This window comes from Oncorhynchus masou, chromosome 29, assembly GCF_036934945.1.
Source record: "Oncorhynchus masou masou isolate Uvic2021 chromosome 29, UVic_Omas_1.1, whole genome shotgun sequence".
Classification (NCBI taxonomy): domain Eukaryota; kingdom Metazoa; phylum Chordata; class Actinopteri; order Salmoniformes; family Salmonidae; genus Oncorhynchus; species Oncorhynchus masou.
Window position 1 is genome coordinate 30302208 of NC_088240.1, and position 21226 is coordinate 30323433.

The 21226-nt window shown below is 45.1% G+C and overlaps 1 protein-coding gene across 4 annotated transcripts in view; it reads right to left on the reverse strand.

The window, feature by feature from the left end:
* The window catches only part of sema5ba (sema domain, seven thrombospondin repeats (type 1 and type 1-like), transmembrane domain (TM) and short cytoplasmic domain, (semaphorin) 5Ba), a 200155-nt gene that overhangs the window by 26815 nt on the left and 152114 nt on the right, over window positions 1-21226 (reverse strand). For all 4 annotated transcript variants that reach the window (XM_064944475.1, XM_064944477.1, XM_064944476.1 and 1 more), the window contains 5 exons: window positions 11206-11323; window positions 10630-10811; window positions 9744-9887; window positions 9224-9371; window positions 5469-5694 (listed from right to left, as the gene is read on the reverse strand). In XM_064944475.1, the coding sequence (XP_064800547.1) occupies window positions 5469-5694; window positions 9224-9371; window positions 9744-9887; window positions 10630-10811; window positions 11206-11323 (818 nt within the window). The remainder of the gene's footprint in view (window positions 1-5468; window positions 5695-9223; window positions 9372-9743; window positions 9888-10629; window positions 10812-11205; window positions 11324-21226) is intronic.

The following is a 21226-nucleotide window of genomic DNA, read 5'->3' on the forward strand; positions in this document are numbered from 1 at the left end:
TACTATTAGACACTAACATACTATTAGACACTAACATACTAGCATACTATTAGACACTAACATACTATTAGACACTAACATACTATTAGACACTAACATACTATTAGACACTAACATACTATTAGACACTAACACACTAACAGACACTAACATACTATTAGACACTAAATACTAACAGACACAAACACACTATTAGACACCAACATACTAACAGACACTAACATACTATTAGACACAACATACTAACAGACACTAACACACTAACAGACACTAACATACTATTAGACACTAACACACTAACATACTATTAGACACTAACATAATATTAGACACTAACATACTATTAGACACTAACATACTACTAGACACTAACATACTATTAGACACTAACATACTATTAGACACTAACAACAGACACTAACATACTAACATACTATTAGACACTAACATACTATTAGACACTAACATACTAACATACATCAACACACATACTATTAGACACTAACACACTAACATACTATTAGACACTAACACACTAACATACTATTAGACACTAACATACTATTAGACACTAACTTACTATTAGACACTAACTTACTATTAGACACTAACATACTAACATACTATTAGACACTAACATACTATTAGACACTAACATACTATTAGACACTAACATACTAGCATACTATTAGACACTAACATACTATTAGACACTAACATACTATTAGACACTAACATACTATTAGACACTAACACACTAACATACTATTAGACACTAACACACTAACATACTATTAGACACTAACATACTATTAGACACTAACTTACTATTAGACACTAACATACTAACATACTATTAGACACTAACATACTATTAGACACACTAACATACTATTAGACACTAACATACTATTAGACACTAACATACTATTAGACACTAACATACTATTAGACACTAACATACTATTAGACAGTAACATACTATTAGACACTAACATACTATTAGACACTAACAACTATTAGACACTATTAGACACTAACATACTATTAGACACTAACATACTATTAGACACTAACATACTATTAGACACTAACACACTATTAGACACTAACACACTAACATACTATTAGACACTAACATACTATTAGACACTAACACACTATTAGACACTAACTTACTATTAGACACTAACATACTAACATACTATTAGACACTAACACACTAACATACTATTAGACACTAACATACTAACATACTATTAGACACTAACATACTATTAGACACTAACATACTAATAGACACTAACATACTAATAGACACTAACATACTATTAGACACTAACATACTATTAGACACTAACATACTATTAGACAGTAACATACTAATAGACACTAACATACTAATAGACACTAACATACTATTAGACACTAACATACTATTAGACACTAACATACTATTAGACACTAACATACTAACATACTATTAGACACTAACATACTATTAGACACTAACATACTATTAGACACTAACACACTATTAGACACTAACATACTATTAGACACTAACATACTATTAGACACTAACATACTATTAGACACTAACATACTATTAGACACTAACATACTAATAGACACTAACATACTATTAGACACTAACTTACTATTAGACACTAACATACTAACATACTATTAGACACTAACATACTATTAGACACTAACATACTATTAGACACTAACACACTATTAAACACTAAAATACTATTAGACACTAACATACTATTAGACACTAACATACTATTAGACACTAACATACTATTAGACACTAACAGACACTAACATACTATTAGACACTAACATACTATTAGACACTAACTTACTATTAGACACTAACATACTAACATACTATTAGACACTAACATACTATTAGACACTAACATACTATTAGACACTAACATACTAGCATACTATTAGACACTAACATACTATTAGACACTAACATACTATTAGACACTAACACACTATTAGACACTAACATACTATTAGACACTAACATACTATTAGACACTAACATACTAGATGACAGAAGGTAAATTCACTACCATATATTAGACACTAACTTACTATTAGACACTAACATACTAACATACTATTAAATGTAATGTAATGTATTAGACACTAACAAACTAGTAGACACTAACATACTATTAGACACTAACTTACTATTAGACACTAACATACTATTAGACACTAACATACTATTAGACACTAACACACTAACATACTATTAGAAACTAACATACTATTAGACACATAACACACTATTAGACACTAACTTACTATTAGACACTAACACTAACATACTATACACTAACATACTAATAGACACTAACATACTATTAGACACTAACATACTATTAGACACTAACAAACTATTAGACACTAACATACTATTAGACACTAACATACTATTAGACACTAACATACTATTAGACACTAACACACTATTAGACACTAACGCACTAACATACACTAACATACTAATAGACACTAACATACTATTAGACACTAACATACTATTAGACACTAACAAACTATTAGACACTAACATACTATTAGACACTAACATACTATTAGACACTAACATACTATTAGACACTAACACACTAACATACTATTAGACACTAACATACTATTAGACACTAACATACTATTAGACACTAACATACTATTAGACACTAACATACTATTAGACAGTAACATACTATTAGACACTAACATACTAACATACTATTAGACACTAACATACTAACAGACAGTAACATACTATTAGACACTAACATACTATTAGACACTAACATACTTTCTGTACAGCACTTTGAGATATCAGCTGATGTACGAAGGGCAATATAAATACATTTGATTTGATTTGATTTGATACTATACTATTATAAACTAACATTCTATTAGACACTAACATACTAACATACTATTAGACACTAACACACTAACATACTATTAGACACTAACATACTAATAGACACTAACACACTTACAAACATTAACAAACGAACAAACACTAACTTGGTGGTAGTAGCAAATATTCCAACGAGAACTTTGAAGGCCGAAGTGGAGAAGGGTTCCATGTGAACAGCAGTTGAACATGGTTCAGTCGGTCCTAAGAGATTGGCGAACGCCGTTCCTAAGGGAGGGGCGATGGCCTCCGTCACCCCTGGCCGATCGAAAGGGTGTCGGCTTCAGATCCACGAATCCGGAGTTGTGGAGATGGGCGCCGCGAGGCATCCAGTGTGGTAATGCGATCGATCCCGGAGAAGCTGGCGGGATCCCCGGGGAGAGTTCTCTTTTCTTTGTGAAGGGCAGGGTGCCCTGGAATGGGTTTGCCCCGAGAGAGGGGCCCAAGCCCTGGAAAGCATCGCGGTTCGGGCGGCGTCGCGGTGGTGAGCTCTCGCTGGCCCTTAAAAATCTGGGGGAGACTGTGTAAATCTCACGCTGGGCCGTACCCATATCTGCAGCAGGTCTCGATCTATAATCCCAGATAAATAGCGAAGCGATCAAATACAGTACAAGAATGGGGAACAACATATAACCGTAAATAGAACCGGTTGCCGGTCGGAAGGCCACTAAACAAAAGCATATTGGAAGGCCATCGAGCGAAATAGACCAAAGAAAAGCGGGTAAACGAAGCGAGACTCTACGACTCTACGAAAATGGGATAGGCTCCTCCTTTCCCTCGGTATGGGGTTCTGATTCGGGAGGGTGGCTTCGGACCGAGCCCAGTACCGAGCCCAAGCCCAGTTCCCCGCATCGCCACATCGCCTGGATTGCGCCTGACCGGCTCAATTTCCCCTTTCCCTGTTAGGCACGGCTGCGTGGCGCACCCGTGGGCAGGTGCGTCGGCCGCGTCCGAAGAGGATTGGGGGTTGCCAGTGGGTGAACCGGGTCTTCCCACCTCGGGCTCCAATATCAAACACCTGCCCACAGGTTAGTATGAGGAGCTAAGGGAGGTGCCCTCTAGTAGGACATCTGCAATCACAGAGCCTAATCACAGAGCCTCTGTTGTGAAACGTTTAAACGCGCCTCCCCCGCTTACTTAGGTTACTCTAAACCACGATGGTTCGAAATGAACGCCAACCTTGACGTGGCCTGTCAAGAGTGAGCATTAAAGGGAGACGGCCGGTGCTTAATGGTTAGGTACCACCAGGTGTAAGTTTCGCCTGAGTACGGGACTCTACACATTAAGGTGGGAGCTCCCTTCCATGCTTCTCGGAACATGAAGTGGGATGGCATGTGACTAACTCTTAGCAAAATCATACTGTCTATGGATGGGTCCTAGGTTCCGAGGACCCGGGGTAATAACTACCCCCATGGTGAATAGAGCAGATAAAAATGCAGGTCGAAAGGGAGGCACCCTACATGCATACGTGCACATGGTAAGGTGCGCAGGGGCGGAATGGGAATATGTATCACTCACACCGGCGAAGCCCACACAGTGTCACAGTTCCATACAATGCAGAGGGCGCTACCATCTGACGCACGGTCAAATAATCCCTATCTTTTGTCACCCTCAGGTCTTTTGTGGTGTCAGACGGAGTCAGGCAGTAGGAATATGATGCCCTCTCCAGCTGGAAGATGCCAGATACAGTAGTGCTAGGCCTTGGCGACCTTGTTTCCAGGTAAGTAGTGCACTGCACAAGACAGCACGTAGGCGAATTGACGGCCTGTAGCCGGAAAAGAGTCTGCCTCTCCATGTGGATCAACCGATGGTCAAATGGCTCACGTTCAAAAGAGTCTGCCCCTCCATGTGGATCAACCGAGGGTCAAATGGCTCACGTTCAAAAGAGTCTGCCCCTCCATGCGGATCAACCAAGGGTCAAATGGCTCACGTTCAAAAGAGTCTGCCCCTCCATGCGGATCAACCGAGGGTCAAATGGCTCACGTTCAAAAGAGTCTGCCCCTCCATGCGGATCAACCGAGGGTCAAATGGCTCACATTCAAAAGAGTCTGCCCCTCCATGCGGATCAACCGAGGGTCAAATGGCTCACGTTCAAAAGAGACGAGCCCCGCTTCGACCGGTGCTCCTCATGTCAAAGTGAAGAAATTCAATGAAGCGTGGTTAAATGGCGGGAGTGATTGTGACTCTGTTATTAAGGGAGTCACAATCACTCCCGCCCTTTACCCGTGCTTCATTGAATTTCTTCACTTTGACATGAGGACACAAACCCTAACATACTAACAGACACTAATACGCTAACACAGACACTGACTCTAACGGACACTAACGGACACTAACACAATAACGGACAGTAACACACTAACGGACACCATTAGACACTAACGGACACCATTAGACACTCAAACACTGACAGACACTAACAGACACTAACAGGAGGATTCCTTCAACATGCTCCAGCACATCACAACTAACTAGCGATTCCACATCGGATACTCACTGTCGGTCTCGCAGGCAACCGTGCCGTCGTTGGGGCAGAAGCGGGTCTCTACCTTGCGTCGTCCGATCTGCAGCTCGTGGGGGTCTGCCAGCTGGGCGCGGCACATGTAGCGCATCCTCTGCTCCTGGCGTGCCCCGCCCTGGGTCACGTTGATGGGCATCCACGGGGTCCAGGGGGTGTTCCTCTTTACCTCTGGACACGCCTCCAGGTTACACGCCTTGTACTCCTGTAGGGGGAGGGTTGAGGGGGAGGGATAAGAAAGAGAGAGCGAAAGAGAGGTCTTTATTATAAAAGCATAGCTATATGGGTGCTGAGGGTGCTGCAGCACCCCCTGATGAATCTGAATAACAAAATATATATTAATACAAAATATATATTCTTGTTTCACAAAGGTAGTACACTGGGCCTTTACTAGTATTAGCGGAGATATAGACATCTGTAGTGCAGGGGGGGGAAATCAATTCTGCATCTCATCTTTGGCAAAACAAAAAGGTAGTTGTTTAATTAAGAACAGTATTTTACAGGATTCAATAGATCAAATTGTAAGATGAAACCTGTCCCTTTCTCTGCCATTGTCATTGTAATGGAATCCAGAAAGAACAAAAACCTGTCCTCAAACATTTACATTAAAAGGTGCAAAGTTATGGGAAAATACACAAAACATCCACATCCAATTAAATACACTGCTCAAAAAAACAAAGGGAACACTAAAATAACACATCCTAGATCTGAATGAATGAAATATTCTTATTAAATACTTTTTTCTTTACATAGTTGAATGTGCTGACAACAAAATCACACACAAATTATCAATGGAACTCAAATGTATCAACTCATGGAGGTCTGGATTTGGAGTCACACTCAAAATTAAAGTGGAAAACCACACTACAGGCTGATCCAACTTTGATGTAATGTCCTTAAAACAAGTCAAAATGAGGCTCAGTAGTGTGTGTGCATCCACGTGCCTGTATGACCTCCCTACAACGCCTGGGCATGCTCCTGATGAGGTGGCGGATGGTCTCCTGAGGGATCTCGTCCCAGACCTGGACTAAAGCATCCGCCAACTCCTGGACAGTCTGTGGTGCAACGTGGCGTTGAAGGATGGAGCGAGACATGATGTCCCAGATGTGCTCAATTGGATTCAGGTCTGGGGAACGGGCGGGCCAGTCCATACCATCAATGCCTTCCTCTTGCAGGAACTGCTGACACAGTCCAGCCACATGAGGTCTAGCATTGTCTTGCATTAGGAGGAACCCAGGGCCAACCGCACCAGCATATGGTCTCACAAGGGGTCTGAGGATCTCATCTCGGTACCTAATGGCAGTCAGGCAACCTCTGGCGAGCACATGGATGGCTGTGCGGCCCCCCCACAAAGAAATGCCACCCCACACAATGACTGACCCACCGCCAAACCAGTCAGGCTGGAGGATGTTGCAGGCAGCAGAACGTTCTCCATGGCGTCTCCAGACACTGTCACGTCTGTCACATGTGCTCTGTGTGAACCTGCTTTCATCTGTGAAGAGCACAGGGCGCCAGTGGCGAATTTGCCAATCTTGGTGTTCTCTGGCAAATGCCAAACGTCCTGTACGGTGTTGGGCTGTAAGCACAACCCCCACCTGTGGATGTCGGGCCCTCATACCACCCTCGTGGAGTCTGTTTCTGACCGTTTGAGCAGACACATGCACATTTGTGGCCTGCTGGAGGTCATTTTGCAGGACTCTGGCAGTGCTCCTCCTGCTCCTCCTTGCACAAAGGCGGAGGTAGCGGTCCTGCTGCTGGGTTGTTGCCCTCCTACGGCCTCCTCCACGTCTCCTGATATACTGGCCTGTCTCCTGGTAGCGCCTCCATGCTCTAGACACTACGCTGACAGACACAGCAAACCTTCTTGCCACAGCTCGCATTGATGTTCCATCCTGGATGAGCTGCACTACCTGAGCCACTTGTGTGGGTTGTAGACTTTGTCTCATGCTACCACTAGAGTGAAAGCACCGCCAGCATTCAAAAGTGACCAAAACATCAGCCAGGAAGCATAGGAACTGAGAAGTGGTCTGTGGTCACCACCTGCAGAACCCTTCCTTTATTGGGGGTGTCTTGCTAATTGCCTATAATTTCCACCTGTTGTCTATTCCATTTGCACAACAGCATGTGAAATTTATTGTCAATCAGTGTTGCTTCCTAAGTGGACAGTTTGATTTCACAGAAGTGTGATTGACTTGGAGTTTCATTGTGTTGTTTAAGTGTTCCCTTTATTTTTTTGAGCAGTGTATTTTCCTTTATCAAATAACATTTAAAAAAATGTTTTGTGCAGTATTAATCTACCATCCTTACAAACCACTTAATGTGGTCATCTAGGTTTGTACCTGTAGATTGTTTTTCTTCATGGTGATGGACAATGTATAATACAGTAATTGAGTACATTGAGGCATCAGGTGGTTTGTGAGGATATAATGTGATGATGTGGCTCAGTTAGTAGAGCATGGTGCTTGCAATGCTAGGGTTATGGGTTCAATTCCTATAGGTGACCAGCATGAAAAAGTCTGAAAATGTATGCACTCACTACTGTACATTCCTCTGGATAAGAGTGTCTATGGAAAAGGAATGAATAGACCATTTCAGTTCTCACATAGAAATAAGCTGTGGGCCTCCTGAGTGGCACAGCAGTCTAAGGCACTGTGCTGCGGTGTCACTACAGCCTGGAGTTTGATCCCATAGGATGGTGTAAAATTGGCCCAGTGTTGTCTGTGTTAGGGGAGGGTTTGGCTGGGAGGGGTTTATTTGGCTCATTGTGCTCTAGCAACTCCTTGTGGTGGGCCAGGAACCTGCTTCACCTGGAATGCTTTTCCAACAGTCTTGAAGGAGTTCCCACATATGCTGAGCGCTTGTTGGCTGCTTTTCCTTCACTCTGCGGTTCAACTCATCCTAAACCATCTCAATTGGGTTGAGGTCGGGTGATTGTGGAGGCCAGGTCAACCAGAGCAAAATCCTACGCCTACTTGTAGTGAATGTTGCAGGATCTGATGGAAAGCATGTTGTGTCCGTACCGCTCCATCACTTTGGAGGGCAGCCTGCCTGCAGAGTGCTTGATGGCTGCCGAGTAGACCTGTGCTTCCTCACAAATATCTTCATAAATTCACCAGAATATGTTACATCGTAATTCCATAATACTGAAGTCAGTGCCATGTTACAGCTGCTTATCTTTAGACACATCGCCAGAACCACCTAAATTAGGCCTATCTGAATTATGAAAATTATCAATAAAATTGCCAGGTAGCCTATTATAGTTCTGGTAAAGATGAGTCAGTAGTAGATAAACTGTATTTTATATGGATGATAAATGTAGACCTATCTGTTTATTCCAGGAAAAACTGGAGGAAATTCTTTCTGGTCACTAATCTGGATATGCACACAGTCCTTTGTGCTGATGAATGGTCCTTGGTCAACAATCAAGACACACAACATTTTGGTTCTGAAACATAGATGAGAATTTAACAACGGCATGCGGACAGTAGGTTCAGAACAACAACAACAACAACCAATTTGTAACTAAATTTACAAACTTTTTTGGTTAAATTCTAGCATCAACAAAAAGCGCACTTTGAGGACTGGAAGGGCTAAGGGGCGCCTCTCAGGCTCACATACAGGTCCAGAGCAGCTCTGTGAGCCAAGAGGTGTGTGTGTGTGTGTGTGCGTGCGTGCGTGCGCGTGTGTGTGTGTGCGTGTGCATGCATCCGTCTGTCCGTCCATCCATATCTTACCAGTGCGCAGCCTGGGCAGCTGTTCCCATTCTCACAGCTCCTGACCCTGGAGTGGACCCCACCTCCACACTCAGCACTGCACTTAGTCCAAGAACCCCACGGGGACCAGAAGATAGGCTGGGGACATGACACACCCTCGTTACAGAACCTAGAGGGGGGAGGAGAGGAGACGGGACGGGAGGGTAGAAACTGATATCTATTTTGGAAGAAATGTAAATGTATCTTCTGCCTTACATGGTGAGAGGCCCTGGCGTGTGTAAGAGGGCTGATATTTACCTAAGACCATCATGCCCATAAAGACACTGAGGGCCAATATTGTTACTGAAAAGTGCATAACACGTCTCATAAATTAATCATAAATGTCCTTTCTTAGTAAATCACCTATACATGTTTGAGAGTTTTGCTCTTTTGAGTCAAGCGAACACGTTCATTATTCAGCAAAAAAATGACATAAGATAAAAGTATTACATAACCAACATTTGTTCACAAATAGACCTGCCATCTCCCCCTCTCCTCTCACCTTTCGTCCCTGACGGGGCCCACACACACGCGACCACCGTGACGGGGCGACGGGTTGTTGCAGGAGCGCTGGCGCATCTCAAACCCCGTTCCACAGGTGGTGCTGCACTGTCCCCATGACGACCAGGGGGTCCAGCCTCCGTTTCTACGGCAACAGAAATGCGATGTTATAGGAGGTTCAAAGAATCCTGTAGCGCCGTGGGGAAACCAGTTTCAAGATTGCGATGTGCATCCAATAAGTCCAATGACTCCAAACGGAAACAATGGCTTACAGAGTAAAACGTTTATTTGTAGAATCTAACATAAAAGTTTCAGGAAAAAAAAAACGGTTCCAATATTCCAGGTAAACAAAAGAAGATTACAGACTTTTTTGTACCAAAGATATTTTCCCTACAATATGCATTATAGAAGTACAAATTTGTAAGTGTTTAAGATTCCGTTCAATCTCTTTAAGCACTCAACACACTTATGAATATGGCCCTAATTTGGGATTCTGAGAGGGAAGCAAAACCACTTGCTCAGGAGCTAAATGTGACACCAGAAACACATTCTTCAATCTGCTTAAGTGCTCTGTTCCTCTGAAAGCATTTCTCAATTTTCAATAGCCACTTCCAGACAGACATATGAGGCTGCGTCTGCAACAGCACCCTATCCCTTATGTACTGCACTACTTTTGACCAGAGTTCATGAGTAGTACACTATATAGGGAATGGGTTGTTATTTCACACCCTAAATGAGATGATGGTTGGTGGTTAGGGTGGCAAAATTCCTGTAACTTTCCCCAAATTACCAGGTTTTCCAGAAATCCTACTTGGAAGGAGGGAAGAAGCAGGAAATACGCAATCCTCCAATCAGGATCTATATAAATCCCTATTTGTTTTACATACCTGGAACAGTTGGAGACTTCGATGGTGGGCCCCTCACAGTTCCTTCCACCACAGCGAGCTGGAGGGTTGTCACACTCCCTGGAGCGACACAGACAGGTGCTGGTGCCTTCGCCGTCGTCGTTGCTGCATTGTTGCCACGCTGCCCAGGGTCCAAAGCCGCCAATGGTGATCTGGTTCCTCAGCTGAAAATCCACACAGGGCAGAGAGAGATAAGAGTGTCAGGGAATTTACTGGATATCATTAATCATGTGACAATAACCTTGACACAGGAAAACTGTTATTTTACCTTTATTTAATCAGGAAAGACACCTGAGGCTAAATATATGTTCCAAGGGCGACCTGGACAAACTGAGTCCCCAAGGCAAAACAAAATGTTACAATGTTAAACTGTCAGACTACTACTGTACTGTATATAACCAGAGTCCCCAGGAGAGACCAGGCAGAGTGGTTCTAGGTTGCCAGACAGCCAGCAGTGACGCAGGCAGCCCCAGGGGCTTACCAGTGACAATATTGACACCTAGTGAAATAACAAAACGAGTGGGGTAGGGGGATTTGGGGGTCCCTGTTGGCACTTACCGGACACACAGTGATGTTCTGACTCCACTGGCTCATGTTAGAGCTATCCTCCAGGGTGGTGCATCGTCTCTGTTTCCTGTCCCAGCCACAGTATGGGTCCCGGGCCTCCAGGCATAGCCTACAGGGGGCAAGAGAGATGGAGGAGAGGGGGAGGGATAGAGAGAGAGCAGTCAGTCAAAGCAGTAAACACAAGCAAAGAACACCCACCAGCCCTGTGAGGCTGGCCCACTAAACCATGGACAAATAAACTCACTCTCCCTCCAGGCACACAGCCCGTACCCCTGTGATTCCTAAACTAAGGAGCGTCTGACTAGAGGTAAACAATTCAGTGCCCCCCCCCCCCACACACACACACACACACACATACAGCCGTGCAGCAACCAAACATCGATGAAATATGCAAGTTCCCAGTAAATCAGGAGCTTAATGAGGGGTAATTAAATCTAAACCTGTTAATGATGAAGTTAGGCCGTGGGAGACAGGGAGTGAGAGGGAGTGAGAGAAAGAGAGAAAGAGAGAGCTGGAGAGAGAGGGAGAGAGAGAGAGACTAAAAGTGTAGAGAGAGCAAAAGAAAGAGAGCGAAAGAGAGAAAAGAGAGAGAAATAGAGAGAAAGAGAGAACTTATTGTAATAAACACATCAGTCCTTACTGCCCTGTACCAACTCCTGACTGCCTCCCTCACAGACCTGGGTTCAATGGTATTTGATATAATTTCAAACACTTGATTGAGCTGGTCTGTTGCTGTAGAACCAATAGAAAAGTACAAACAAGTTCCAGGCAGGCTAAAGCAAATGCTTGAAGTATTTGAAAGATCTCAGATACTATTTGAACCCATATGCTCCCTATATCCTGCCTGTACTACCTCTTTACAGCCCCCTTAGCTAGCAGAGAGAAAGAAAGAGAATTATATTCTTGGCACCAGCCCCCTTGGTTTATTTGAGTGGGGCCTCTGGTGTTTCAGCTACGAGGTCTAAGCATCACTTTGTGTTGTTACAGAACACACAGCCAAGCCCGAGCCAAGTCCTGCAGTGGGGAAGGTGTTTTAGGAGTTAGTGCTGAGCTGACATATTGTATCAACCTGCATCAGAGATGGCCTGACTCAGAGCTAGAGGGAGAGAGAGGCTATGGGAAGGGATCCATGTTGTTGTGGTGTTGTTGTTGTGGTGACATCAGAGAGACGGGAACGCTTCTGCCGCACCAAAGCTTTAAATGAGTGGTAAGTGAGAGGGTGAAGACCTGGCAAGCATAACATGTTGATACCGTTTAGCTGCCTCACCAAGCACTGTTAGTGTGCATTCTGTTTACTCAGACACTGCTTACAGACAGACAGGCTAAACACTCACACTTAAGAAGCCAGGTGGATGTGCATAATAATTAATTGTAAAGCAGATCTCTTTCTTAGAGGAGGATAATATCTACGAGCATGGTGCAGATCTGAGGTCCAATTACCCTCCGTTACAGTAAGCCAGAAGTCAGGCCCGAGGACACACACCCACCCTCAGGGCGCACACCTCAAAGCTAAAATGCCTTCAGCTGAAAGAGTTTACCCTGGACCTGGTCTCATTAATTACAGTGAAGAAATCACACTCACACACACACACACACACAGCGATGAAAGCCAGCCATCCATGTAAGCTCTTAAGACTACGAAAATGTGTCAGCTTGAAAAGAATGCTGACTTGACGGTTCTTGACGAGCGCAGTGAGCGAGAGGGGCAGTGGAGGACGGGTTTACCAGAGAGAAAAGGAGAGCCACCCTGCAGTACAAACATCACCGCAGGGCAGGGCATGCCAACCGTCCCGTCTGCTGACCTTACTCATGCCAGCTTACTGTAACAATGGGCCTCATAGGAATTCTTTAGATAAAAAGATTGGGGGTAATCCCGCTCTCTCCCCGTTTCTTTCTCTCTCACATGCACGCACATACAAGCATGCACAAACACACACACACACACAGTGTGGACAGTACGCTAAACCCACTAGTCTACACTGTAAATCGTACAAAAAAAGGTGCTGTCCAGAATCTAAAATTGTAATTTTAGATTCTGGCTGTCCCTATAGGAGAACCCTCTTTCCACTCTTCAGTGGAAAAGGTCCTTCATGGAACCAAAAAGAGTTCTTCGAAGGGTTCTCCTATGGGGATATCCGAGCAACCATTTTTTTGTAGGATTTACAGTGCAGACTAGTGGGTTTAGCTCCGATCCCATCGGACCTTTCTCCAGCTGCATCAACTGTTGGCCAGCCAAAGCTCACAGGGCATTGTAGAAGTAAAGGAGATCAGCCAACCAGCTACAGACAAGGCTCTGATGTAGGCTCTGTAAGGGATGAAGTGGGAGCAGGTTCCCCATAAGGGAACCCTTTTTGGTGCTAGGTAGATCCCTTTACAGAGTCACATTATGTGGCTTGAGAAGTTGTTTTGCTCCTTACTTTTCAGGCCTGCAAGTCACATTATGCTGGTTTGCAAAGTGATGTTTAATTCCTATTGGAATCCAGCCAGGGTTAGGATAGCCAATAAGTGAAATGTTTTATCACCCGCAACCTGCATTCACAATGACTGCCAGTGTAGGGCAGATTAAATACTGAGACTACCTCAATCATCTAAACTGGAATAACCATCTTAGTCACATGTGCAATAAGTCAAATTACTAACATATTGGATCAACCAATTTAAAAAACAACAACTTTATTTGTCCTCCTGGGTGGTGCAGTGGTTAAAGGTGCTATACTGCAGCGCCAGCTGTGCCATCAGAGACTCTGGGTTCGTGCCCAGGCTCTGTTGTAACCGGCCGCGACCGGGAGGTCCGTGGGGCGGCGCACAGTTGGCCGGTAGGGATGTCCTTGTCTCACTGCGCTCCAGCGACTCCTGTGGCAGGCCGGGCGCAGTGCGCACTAACCAAGGTTGCCAGGTGCACGGTGTTTCCTCTGACACATTGGTGCGGCTTGGTTGTGTTGTGTATCGGAGGACGCATGCCTTTCAACCTTCGTCTCTCCCGAGCCCGTACGGGAGTTGTAGCGATGAGACAAGATAGTAGCTACTAAAACAATTGGATACCATGAGATTGGGGAGAAAACAGGGTAAAAAAAAACAACCTTTATTTAACTAGAACAAATTCTTATTTTCAATGACGGCCTAGGAACCATGGGTTAACTGCCTTGTTCAGGGGCAGAACGACAGCATTTTACATTGTCAGCCCAGGGATTCGATCTTGCAACCTTTCGGTTACTAGTCTAACGCTCTAACCACTAGGCTACCTGCCTCCCAAAAACACAGATATTAAAACAAACAATTCTGAAAATCACCCTGCAATAGAGCATGCTGGGAAATATGATATATGGCTTGATGTAGAACCCTTCTTGCTTTCCAAAGAATCATGTTTGCCTTCCAAAGAATCATCAAATAACCCTTTCTTCCAAAAACTGTTCTTAGGATGTTAAAGGTTCTAGGTAGAACCATTTGCCTTACAAAGAACCCTTGTCTTTCAAAAAGTGCATGGTTCTTGGTAAAACACTATCCCTACGCAAAGAACCCGTTTGGAACCCTTTTTTCTAAGAGTCTTCATGTGATGGTGTCTGCTGATAGAGAGGAATGTGGGATTTGCACAGTGTTGGGGAGTAGCGAACTACATGTTGTCAAATCAAATTGAATCAAATTGTATTTGACACATGCTCCAAATACAACAAACACAACCTTACAGTGAAATGCTTACTTACGGGCTCTTAAGTAAAGTATACTTTTCTCAAGGATAGCTGTAGTGTAAATGAACTTAAGTCATTGGTCGCTTGGTAAACTATATTTTCAGAGTAACTTCCCCAACACTGGTTTTATAGTGTGTGTGTGTGTGTGTGTGTGTGTGTGTGTGTGTGTGTGTGTGTGTGTGTGTGTGTGTGTGTGTGTGTGTGTGTGTGTGTGTGTGTGTGTGTGTGTGTGTGTGTGTGTGTGTGTGTGTGAGTGTGTGTGTGTGTGTGTGTGTGTGTGTGTGTGTGTGTGTGTGTGTGTGTGTGTGTGTGTGTGTGTGTGTGTGTGTGTGTGTGTGTGTGTGTGTGTGTGTGTGTGCGTGTGTGTGTATGTGTGTGTGCACGTGAATGTGTGTGTTTCAATGACTGTGAGAAGACTAAGGGAGATATAAAAGTTAAAGGAAAGAGAGAAGGAGAGAAGGCTTCGGTATGGTTCTGACACCAACCCAAGATATTTAATTCACCGTCCTCTTTTACCGGTGACATGCACACTATATCAAAACAGCAAAGCCTCAAAACAAAACACGGGCTGTTAAATTTTAAACAGAGCGACCGGCAAAAATAAACCAAACGATAAAACAATGTGGCTTGGCTGTCGACAGACAGCTTGTGATAAATCTCCAGAGTTCGCCAGGGGGCTTAATGGACATTTTAAAAGGGATTGTGAGAGCTGTAAACCTGCTGTCCTTTACTAGGCCTTTTAATAGAACGTCATAAAGACAGCAGTTATCACTTTCCGTTTAACTGCAAATCATGACCTCATAATTGTAAACAAGACAGAGACAGACAGACAGGTTGTGTAAATATTCTGATTAGAAATGTAAGCTGTCATAACCAATAGGCATATTGGGGACGTCTGAAATGCAAATGGTGGGCAGCTTCCTGAATGACTGTACAGTATAGTACCCCCCCACCCCAGGGGACAGGCCAGAGCTTCAAGGCTTCCTCATCCCAGAAGAGAGGCTCTGTCCCTGGGGCTTCCTGCCAGCCTGCGCTGGGCTGCTCTGACGTGCCGGCCGTGGTTCATCATAAACCTTTGACCAGATAAATCCCCCAGTTTAGCATAGCGTTACACGCTAATCGCAGCTCAGGATCCAATTAGCATAGCACCGTGCTAGAGGGATGGGGAGGGCTGAAACGTCCAGAAGCAGAAAGATGGCTGCCTGCCAGAAGGAGCCTTCTGCCTACTGAGTTGTCCTCCTGTCTGCTGCGCTGTCCTTCCTCTATCCCTCTTCTACTGTCCTATGGGGGAAGGGGGGGTGATGGTCACCTCACTGATACTAAACTACAGTGCACACATAGTAGCAGGAGACAGAGACAGAGCGAGAGAAAGGTGTGAGACAGAAAGGGACAGAGAGAGAGAGAGGTGTGAGAGAGAGAGAGAACGAGGTGTGTGAGAGAGAGAGGTGTGAGAGCGAGAGAGAGAGAGAGGAGAAGCAGAGCAGACGGTACAACCTCACTGAAAAAAGAGGGAAAGTTTGTCAGCATTTCGGGAGCTGGGAGGTTGTGAGGCAGGTTAAGACAAACTGCCTGCCCAAATAAAGGCTGAAGGAGGAAAAAGGAGAAAGATGGAAGGAGGGAGAAAGAGGGAGAGAGGGAAAGAATGTGTAAAAGAGATCGGGATAGAGAGAGAGAGAGTGAGTGAGAGAGGGATAGAGAGGAGAGCCCGTTAAAAGCAAAAACATTCTGCACCAGTGATAAATACGTAGACTTTGTGATTACTTCCCCCTCTCCCCTCCTCCCCTCACTCTCTCTCAATCCCCCTCCTCCCTTCACTCTCTCTCAATCCCCCCTCTCCCCTCCTCCCTTCACTCTCTCTCAATCCCCCTCTCCCCTCCTCCCTTCACTCTCTCTCAATCCCCCCTCTCCCCTCCTCCCTTCACTCTCTCTCAATCCCCTCTCTCCCCCTCCTCCCTTCACTCTCTCTCAATCCCCCCTCTCCCCTCCTCCCTTCACTCTCTCTCAATCCCCCCCCTCTCCCCTCCTCCCTTCACTCTCTCTCAATCCCCCTCTCCCCTCCTCCCTTCACTCTCTCTCAATCCCCCTCTCCCCTCCTCCCTTCACTCTCTCTCAATCCCCCCTCTCCCCTCCTCCCTTCACTCTCTCTCAATCCCCCCTCTCTCCCCTCCTCCCTTCACTCTCTCTCAATCCCCCCTCTCCCCTCCTCCCTTCACTCTCTCTCAATCCCCCCTCCCCCTCCTCCCTTCACTCTCTCTCAATCCCCCTCTCCCCTCCTCCCTTCACTCTCTCTCAATCCCCCCTCTCCCCTCCTCCCTTCACTCTCTCTCAATCCCCCTCTCCCCTCCTCCCTTCACTCTCTCTCAATCCCCCTCTCCCCTCCCCTCACTCTTGCTCAATCCCCTCCTCCCCTCACTCTCTCTCAATCCCCCCTCCCCCTCTCCCCTCCTCCCTTCACTCTCTCTCAATCCCCCTCTCCCCTCCTCCCCTCACTCTCTCTCAATCCCCCCTCTCCCTAACAATCCCTCCCTCTCTATCTCTCTCAATCCACTCTCTCCCCCATTCTCTCTCTCCCCCTTCTCCCTCTTTGTCCATGGCTCCCTGGTGTGTTCCTGGGAGTGGAGTGTTCATACAGGCTTAACAGCACTGTGTTTTAGAACCCTGTTGACAGGCTGGCGGCAGCATCAACAGACCATAAATTGTCTCTGCTGAGGACCAGTGGGTGGAATTAAAGTTCTTCTCACACAAACAATAAAACACTGGATTTATTCAGGGCTCCTGGGACGCTCTGGAGATGTTCAGGCCAGAATACTATATATAAAGAGGTTATTATTGTCCCCAGGGCCCAACCTCAGGACTCAATGCTGATGACCAGGGTTTATAAGATAAAAAAATGCCCATGGGCATTAAAATAAACTTGAGAATTGAATAGTTCCCACCTGTAAAAGTAAATAACTATTATTTTGCCTGAGGGTCTGTGAAATACAGCTGTAGACATTTTTTTTTATTTTACCTTTATTTAACTAGGCAAGTCAGTTAAGAACAAATTCTTATTTTCAATGATGGCCTAGTAACAGTGGTTAACTGCCTGTTCAGGGGCAGAACAACAGATTTGTACCTTGTCAGCTAAGGGATTGGAACTTGCAACCTTCTGGTTGCAACGCTCTAGCCACTAGGCTACCCTGCCACCCCACTAGGCTACCCTTGCTATCCACAAATGGTCTGATTGTGAATATAATTTAATAAACCATGAAAACACCTGAAGTTCCCTGAGCTAGAGAGGATCAGGAAATCATTGAACTTCTATACTGGAAAAATGAGCTGGTCATGTTCATGGTGAACACACCGAGACAGCCACTTTGTGGTTTCATGATGTTGTTATAAACTCCTGCAGCACAGACCCACTAATCTGCTACCTCCTGGCTCGTTGCAGCTATGGTAGTGCTGTAAATCACAAAGCAAGCAAAACTCCCACTCCTACTCTGTCTTCACCTTCACCACCTAAACATCAAGGGTGCTCCACTTAATAGGTTGGCAGGGAATTAGGGGTGAGTGGTTAGCATCTCAGGGCTTCTATCCTGATTTAACACATTCACAACATTATTACACCACCTCCCAATCCTGCCATTGAGCTGTATGTATGGACCTGGAACACCTTGCCTCAGTGAAAGTGTTGACAGAGCTACTTTGCTGGCGCAGCTTGGCTACAACGCATCACTACCATGCAAACAACACTGCAGCCGCTGCAGAATAAATAAGGCTACTTACTTACAGAAAGTGGAGGTGAGAGAGTGAGAGAGTGAGAGAGTGAGAGAGGGAAAACACAGAGAGAAGGAGAGAGAGAGAGAGATTGAGAGTGGAGGTGGAGGCTGTACTTAGCAATAGGTAGTGGCCATTGGGGAGGTCAGATGTCATTTTCACTAACAGAGGGCAGACTACACCACCTCTGTAGGCGGTGCAGCACATAGCAGTAAGTCAACACTAAACAGACAACACTGTGCAAAGCAATATGGCTAATTTGATCCCTAAACAGACACCAGGCACCCTGTACCGTTCAAAGCTGTACACATTAGCTAAATATACACTGAGCGTACAAAACATTAGGAACATCTTCCGAATATTGAGTTGCACCCCCTTTTGCCCTCAGAACAGCCTCAATTCATTGGGGCATGGACTGTACAAGGTGTTGAAAGCGTTCCACATGGATGCTGGCCCATGCTGACTCCAATGCTTCCCACAGTTGTATCAAGTTGGCTGGATGTCCTTTGGGTGGTGGACCATTCTTGATACACACGGGAAACTGTTGAGTGTGAAAAACCCAGTAGCATTGCAGTTCTTGACACTCAAACTGGTGCGCCTGGCACCTACCACCATACCCTGTTCAAAGGCACTTACAATCTTTGTCTTGCCCGTTCACCCCTGAATGGCCACAGATATAAACAAGTATAATAATAACAGCACTTAAACATTAGAAGTTTTCCCAGTGCTGTATTTCCTTTAACATCCTATCCATTCATGCTAATATAGGGGGCAAAGACAGAACCAATCATTTCCTTCTCTGGCTGAACACTAGTATAGTACTGCCATTCATGTGGTAACAGAGGAAGGATCCTTTTCCAGAGCAAGGGGTTATCTCTGTAAAAAAAACAGATAACTTTAGACTTCAAAATAAACCATGCCATGGCCTCTGTAGCTTTTCTACACTAGACTGCTCCACAGAAACCTCCATTATGTCACACAGAGGGGGCTGAAGAAGCCAATATGAATTGATGTATTGCTGAAGTTCCACTAGTTATTATGAGGTTTCATTGTGAAAGGCTGTATGTGTGAATGGGACTGGGAGGGCCACCCACAGATCAGGCTAGGCCACTGACCGACTGGAGAATAGCCTGGCCGGCTCAGCCAGACAGACAGACAGCAGGACAATGTGTTTTGTCACCCCACCTGGTGGGTGTCCTTCATAAGACCCACTGACACCCGCCACGCCTACGGAGAAAGAGGGGGACAGAGAAAGGGAGAGGTACTCTTTGGATAATCCAATAATCCAATTCAGAAAGACATAACCTCTGCAGGCTGTCTCCTGCAGACTGATGTAATAACACAGAGGCAGAGTGTTGTTGTCCTGGGACTGTCTCCTGCAGACTGATGTAATAACACAGAGGCAGAGTGTTGTTGTCCTGGGGCTGTCTCCTGCAGACTGATGTAATAACACAGAGGCAGAGTGTTGTTGTCCTGGGGCTGTCTCCTGCAGACTGATGTAATAACACAGAGGCAGAGTGTTGTTGTCCTGGGACTGTCTCCTGCAGACTGATGTAATAACACAGAGGCAGAGTGTTGTTGTCCTGGGACTGTCTCCTGCAGACTGATGTAATAACACAGAGGCAGAGTGTTGTTGTCCTGGGGCTCTCCTGCAGACTGATGTAATAACACAGAGGCAGAGTGTTGTTGTCCTGGGGCTGTCTCCTGCAGACTGATGTAATAACACAGAGGCAGAGTGTTGTTGTCCTGGGGCTGTCTCCTGCAGACTGATGTAATAACACAGAGGCAGAGTGTTGTTGTCCTGGGACTGTCTCCTGCAGACTGATGTAATAACACAGAGGCAGAGTGTTGTTGTCCTGGGACTGTCCCCTGCAGACTGATGTAATAACACAGAGGCAGAGTGTTGTTGTCCTGGGACTCTCCTGCAGACTGATTTAATAACACAGAGGCAGAGTGTTGTTGTCCTGGGACTGTCTCCTGCAGACTGATTTAATAACACAGAGGCAGAGTGCTGTTGTCCTGGGACTGTCTCCTGCAGACTGATCTAATAACACAGAGGCAGAGTGTTGTTGTCCTGGGACTGTCTCCTGCAGACTGATTTAATAACACAGAGGCAGAGTGTTGTTGTCCTGGGACTGTCTCCTGCAGACTGATTTAATAACACAGAGGCAGAGTGTTGTTGTCCTGGGGCTCTCCTGCAGACTGATGTAATAACACAGAGGCAGAGTGTTGTTGTCCTGGGACTGTCTCCTGCAGACTGATGTAATAACACAGAGGCAGAGTGTTGTTGTCCTGGGACTGTCTCCTGCAGACTGATGTAATAACACAGAGGCAGAGTGTTGTTGTCCTGGGACTCTCCTGCAGACTGATGTAATAACACAGAGGCAGAGTGTTGTTGTCCTGGGACTGTCTCCTGCAGACTGATTTAATAACACAGAGGCAGAGTGTTGTTGTCCTGGGACTGTCTCCTGCAGACTGATTTAATAACACAGAGGCAGAGTGTTGTTGTCCTGGGACTGTCTCCTGCAGACTGATTTAATAACACAGAGGCAGAGTGTTGTTGTCCTGGG